This window comes from Lotus japonicus, chromosome 5, assembly GCF_012489685.1.
Source record: "Lotus japonicus ecotype B-129 chromosome 5, LjGifu_v1.2".
Lineage (NCBI taxonomy): Eukaryota > Viridiplantae > Streptophyta > Magnoliopsida > Fabales > Fabaceae > Lotus > Lotus japonicus.
In genome coordinates this window covers 57,457,820-57,463,790 of record NC_080045.1, presented here as the reverse complement: position 1 = coordinate 57,463,790, position 5,971 = coordinate 57,457,820, and the positions used below count along the sequence as shown (strand labels likewise).

At 36.0% G+C, this 5,971-nt stretch overlaps 1 protein-coding gene across 1 annotated transcript; it reads left to right on the top strand.

Annotated features, from left to right (window-relative positions):
• Positions 1-3,971: 3,971 nt before the first annotated feature.
• On the top strand, positions 3,972-5,771 carry LOC130719853 (pentatricopeptide repeat-containing protein At5g39710-like). The gene has a single exon (XM_057570456.1). The coding sequence runs from the start codon at positions 3,972-3,974 to the stop codon at positions 5,769-5,771; it is 1,800 nt and encodes a 599-aa protein (XP_057426439.1).
• The last annotated feature ends 200 nt before the right edge of the window (positions 5,772-5,971 follow it).

The window sequence follows — 5,971 nt, the reverse complement described above, 5'->3', positions numbered from 1 at the left end:
TTATGTATTTGAAGTTTGAACTTGTTTTTCCTAGCTGCAACTTAATAAATAAATTATACATCATCTTTGTATTTTGAGTGAAAGAGAGAGATGTAAATTAGACATTATCCTAAAGGGACTTAGCAGCTCAACTTCTATTGGCGTTTCTTCTTGAATCATCCTCTGTAGTACTCTCAGGTTATGTCTATGGCATGGTTTTGGGGGAGTTTCTTTTTCTTGGCTGAGCCTTGTGCTCACTGTTGATGTATTATGCTTTTCTTCTTCAATAAAATTTGGCTTTCTAAAAAAAGAATGCGAGAGATGTGATAATGTTGTTATTCAATGAAGCCAATCTTCCGGTTTTAAAACAAGTGGATAATGATCGATTGTAGAATTGTTTATGTGAATTAATTCATAATGCATGTTTGTATTAATCAATCCACTAGTGAATATATAGTATTTCTCTAAATTTAATGGATTAGATACATGTGAAAATGAGTATATCATGATCCCTCTTTTTAAGCTTTAATGTATGTAAATAAATAATTTAATTTTAATATATGTACTATCGGTGGCGAGTCGACCTCCATTGGATTCCAAGAGATTGCAACTCAGCAACGGATTGTTTAGCCAAAGCAGGTCTAGATTGTGGGTTAGAGGGTGTTCATTATTTGGAGTGACCTCCAGGCTTCAGTGGAAGTTGAACCTTTCATCTTAAGGGACTCATTTTCTATTTCTTAGTGTTGTTCTTGTCTAGTTTTCCGATGTGTCAAAAAAAAAAGGGGATAGTATATCAATAATTATTCATTCACACTTTAATTCTACTCAAACCAAGAGAGAAATAAAAAATAAGTGTTAGTTAATTTATAAATAAATTTAGACTAAATAGTCATGTGGGTCGGTTGAGAAACCAATATAACGATTCTCTAATCATGTGATTACTCGAGAAATATACTTTTTGTTTCTCAATTAAGATTCCTAAGATGCTTCAAAAAGTTCTTAGCGATCGCTATTGAGAAGTTGCAAACAGGATTAGACTATAGAACTGGGGGAACTACTAAAATGAATGAATAAAGACTTAAACAACTGTAAATAAACTACATAAAGCAGGATAAATAAAATGCAGGAATGGTGAATGGATGAAAGATTATAAACAAAGTAGAGTGTTAAAAGTTAACGATAAAAGAAAATGTGGAAAATTTGTGGATTTTGATTGATTGTTGAGTTTTTTTTGGTTTGTGAAATTACCATTTCTTTATAGAGGTCAAATTCAGCTAACTTACATCAGTTGATGCTGCCAACAACCCACGTTCTCATTTCTTATTGGACAAGGCGAGACCTTAGCCCCACCCCATAGGGAGGCTCGGCCAAGGACGGTTTGAGGCATTGGAGCACGCACGCCAGAGGCGATGGAGAACACACGCCATAGGGTGGTCACTAGGGCGTAAGAGAGTTCGGCCGAGTTTGGCATGCAAGACTCAATTATCACAGGAATTAACACTTTATGTTAAGATTTTTTTTTTTTAATTTTGTGCTTGTTGATTTGACTCCCTCCTTTGCTAGAGCGTCAGCCATTCCCTTCCATATTGGTTTTTAAGACGAATCAATCTTGCTTCCGGATGCAAAGTAATCCACCACCTCTATTAATCGCAGGGATGCCTTTCCAATCAAAATCACTATCCCCCCACACTTGAGCACAAAATCGGTTGTCCAAATTAAACTTTGAGTCTTAGTTTCTTGTAAGCAATAAAACTCCACCTGATTTTACAATACACCTTTCTAACCACCGTTCTCTTTGCTGGGATACCCATCCCTCTCACATTGAAAAATAGCATCTTCATTGGCAACCACCAGAACCCACTGTATTAGAGCAATTCCCCGTACCAGTATCATGAACTCCACCAACATCTCTGTTCTTAAGTCTTGCCACTGTTGCCAGTCTGCTGACAATCTGTTCATCAATACCACTGCTTGTTACACCAAGCATGGGCCTCAACAACCGAATTACTTAACCAGACAGATTCTAGAATTGAGGAGCAAAGAGAATAGGACTGTGAGGGCCCGTTTGGTGGTCATGATAGAATAAGATATGACAGGAGAGTAATCATATCTTGTTATTATCTGTTGTTTGTTGCATCATTAGGATAAGATAACACTATCATGTCTTCTATCCTATCATGTCTATCATGTGTAAAAGTTATCTTGAGGGGGGAGTTAGAATCAAAACTTATCCTAACAGGAGAGAATACCAGTTATGTATTTTCTTTCAGTATCATAACTTCAAATTAATTTATTTTAATATTATATAATTTATAATAATATTAATTAATAAATATTAATTTAACTAAAATAAAAAATTATTAAAATTATTATTCATAAATAGTAAAATAGACTACTCACTTACAAGTATTGATTTATTAATAGTAATAGACTAATTTAATATTTTCATCTCCTATTATTTCAAAATTATTTATCAACTTATATAATAATTTAAATATAAATTACTTTTGAAATAATTATATTTTTAATTTAGTTAATTTTTATTTTTTATCACGTGCCTCAACTAAGTGAAAATCAATTCGTTACAAATATTGATTTTTTAATAGTAATAGACTAATTTTCTATTTTCATCTCCTATTATTTAAAATTATTTATCTACTTATATAATAATTTATAATTTAAATATTAAGTACTTTTGAAATAATAATATTCTTGGTTTAGTTAACTTATATTGTTAATTATCATGAGTCACAAATAAGTGAAAACCAATTGGTTAACTGCATAATTTTATTTAAAATCTAGGCTATCTTCAAAACAATAAAATATGCTAATTAATAAAATTTAAATTTATTTTAGTTATTTTAAAATATAGACTCATTCATGAAAATGTAAAAAAATTAAATTTAATATAATGATCAATTTTTAAATGTATTTTTTATTCAAATATAAATTTGATAAATTTTCCTTATCATATCTTTTTCTTATCATGTGTACCTCAAACATAGGATAAGATAAAAGTTTATCATGCTCTTATCCTATCATGTTGCTATCCTAGTCACATATCATATCATATCATATCCTGTCCTGGCCACCAAATGAGCCCTAAACGTCTTGCTTTGCAACCCTAATGGAAAAACATTGTGGACCGGACCATCTAAAATTCCCGGACCACGTGGCAAAGGCCCATTTATCTCCAACAAATAAAAAATTACATCAGACATTTATATTTCATTATGGCCCACATTTAAGATTGGTTGTTTAGTATTAATTAAATCTTAGTTTATTTAGATATGGCAGGAAAATCCAAACCCGCGGGGCCGAACCCGAACTCAACCTGAAATTTCGGGCGAAACTCAATTTCTTTGGGTTTGGGTTTCATCCGAAGTGTAAAACCTGTTTGGGTTTGGGTGTGGTATTGATTAAACCCGCACCCAAACCCAAACCCGAAGCCTTATGCATGTAATTACCAACCCTTATATACATTATTAAAGTTACTAATGAAGTTTTCTTTAACGTAAAAAATCCATGAATTATGTTGTTTATTAGCTTATGTTCATGATGAACTATATTTGTTTCTTTGTATTGGAAAAATGATTATGTTTAATCAGTTTATGTTCATGTTGTTCTCTTATGTACATGTTGTTTCTGGGTCGGGTTTTTTGGGTTTTTTGCAGATTCGGTGCTTACATCGGGTTTTGGATTTGGGTTTGGGTAACCCAAAACTCAGGAGTTTGGGTTAACTTTTGCACCCGCATTGAGTTTGAGTTTAAGTGTTAAGTTCGGGTTCGGGTGTGAAAATAGTTAAATCCGCACCCACAGATCCCATTGCCAACCCTACTATTATTATGATAAGATCCCTATAATCACATTACCATACCACAATTTGTGAACAGACATATATTTGACTAAATCATAATATATTTCAAGTTTTAACCCTATAAACCCGAAATATTTAACTGATTACAAACCATTTTCATTCTTGCCGAAATCCAATGAAGCTCCTCCTCCGTGTTTCATCCACCGTTGCCACCCTCAAAACCTTTTGGAACGTCCCTATCCGCGGCTTCACTGCTGCTGGGACTGAGAAGGGTTTGGTTTCATTCAATGCAGTTGTTAAGAGATTGTGTGGGGAAGGGAAACTCAGAGAGGCTGAGGCGGTGCTTGAGAAGATGACTGACCCTGATTGTGCCACTTACAACACCTTGATCACTGCCGCGTGTGAGGAGATGAATCACAATCCGAGTATTCCTTATGTACTTATTGTTGAGCTTTATCATCAGATGTGTGTCAGGGAGTTGAGTCCCAACGAGACCACTTACAGGTGTATGATTCGATTGTTCTGCGATCGTAACAGGGTTGAGGAGGCTGTGGGGATTTTGAGGCTCATGGCTGAGAAGGGTTTGTCCCCTCATGCTGATAGTTATAGCAGGATTATATCCCGGTTTTGCATAAACAAGGAGATGGGTAAGGCCTTGGAAATGAAGGTAGAGATGCTTGACAAGGGCATCTTTCCTGATGTTCACGCGTATGATTTGCTTATACAGCTACTGTGCCACCACCGAAGACTGTTGGAAGCTCGTGATCTCTTCCAAGAGATGCTGCGCAGGGGTATGTCGCCCGAAGGGCGTACTTATGATACTTTGGTGGAGGCTTATTGTCTTAAAGGTGAATTCAGTAAGGTTTTTCATCTGCAGGATGAAGTCATACAAAAGGGTTTTTTGCCTTATTATGTTACTTCCTTTTCACCGTCTCTTGTTACATACAACGCTCTTATTCATGGGCTTTGCTTTTTCCAGAGGCCTGACGAGGCTCTGGAGATTTTGAGGGGCATGCCTGAGATGCTCTTGGACCCTGATGAAGTTAGTTATAGCGCTGTTATATCCGGGTTTCGCCGAATCCGGGAGCTGCGGAAGGCGTTTGAATTGAAGCTGGAGATGGATCAAAAAGAGACCTGCTGGCCGCTGGATCAAGTCACAAATGAATCACTTGTGAAAGACTTGTCGAATCACGATACTTTTTCTAGTCTCGTGAATGATTATTGTGCTGAAGATAAGGCGGAAATGGCTTTTAAATTGCGATATCAAGCTCAATATTTGCCAGATTCGGTTAGCTATTGTTTGTTACTTAATGGACTTCATAAGAAAGCTACGTCAAGATTTGCTAAGAGGCTTCTTCTGTCGTATTTTGTTGCTCACTGTTTGACTATCCCAAGTTATATAATATATGATATTCTGATAGAGAAATGTGCTAATAATGAATTTAAGAGTGTGGTAGAGCTTGTCAAAGGTTTCAGAATGAGGGGTTTAGTGAATGAAGCAGCCAGAGCTCGTGACACAATGCTTCACAGGAATTATAAGCCAGAGGGAGCAGTTTATAACTTATTAATATTTGATCATTGTATAGGTGGTAATGTTCATAAGGCATATGATATGTACAAGGAGATGCTGCATTATGGTTTTGTTTGTCATATGTTCTCTGTACTTGCTCTTATTAAGGCTCTATATTGTGATGAAAGGTACAATGAGATGAGTTGGGTTATTCGAAACACATTGAGGAGCTGTAATCTCAATGATTCTGAGCAACTTAAAATACTTGATGAAATTGACCCCGAGAGATGTATAATTTATGCTCTTTTGGATGTGCTAGCTGAAAAAGCCATGGATGGCTTGTTACTTGATGGTGGAAAGTGTTCATATGCTTCAGCGTCGTGTCATGGCCGCTTCACTCCCACCACAATGGAAACAACACAGTACATGCCTGAGGAGATGGTTCATGTGACCTCATCCACTTAAAGAATAACAAACAACACACCAGACGGTGCTCCTTCCCTAGTATTTCCAGAACCCCTTCCTCCATACTGAGCCAGATGCTGTTGCAAGTTCCTTGCAAGCTGAACAATTTCCCCACAACACCGTCAGGCAGAGAAATTACCCCAAGCTTTTCAAGGGTAACCTTACTAACTCATTTCTTTCACTGTTGCATTTATATCTTG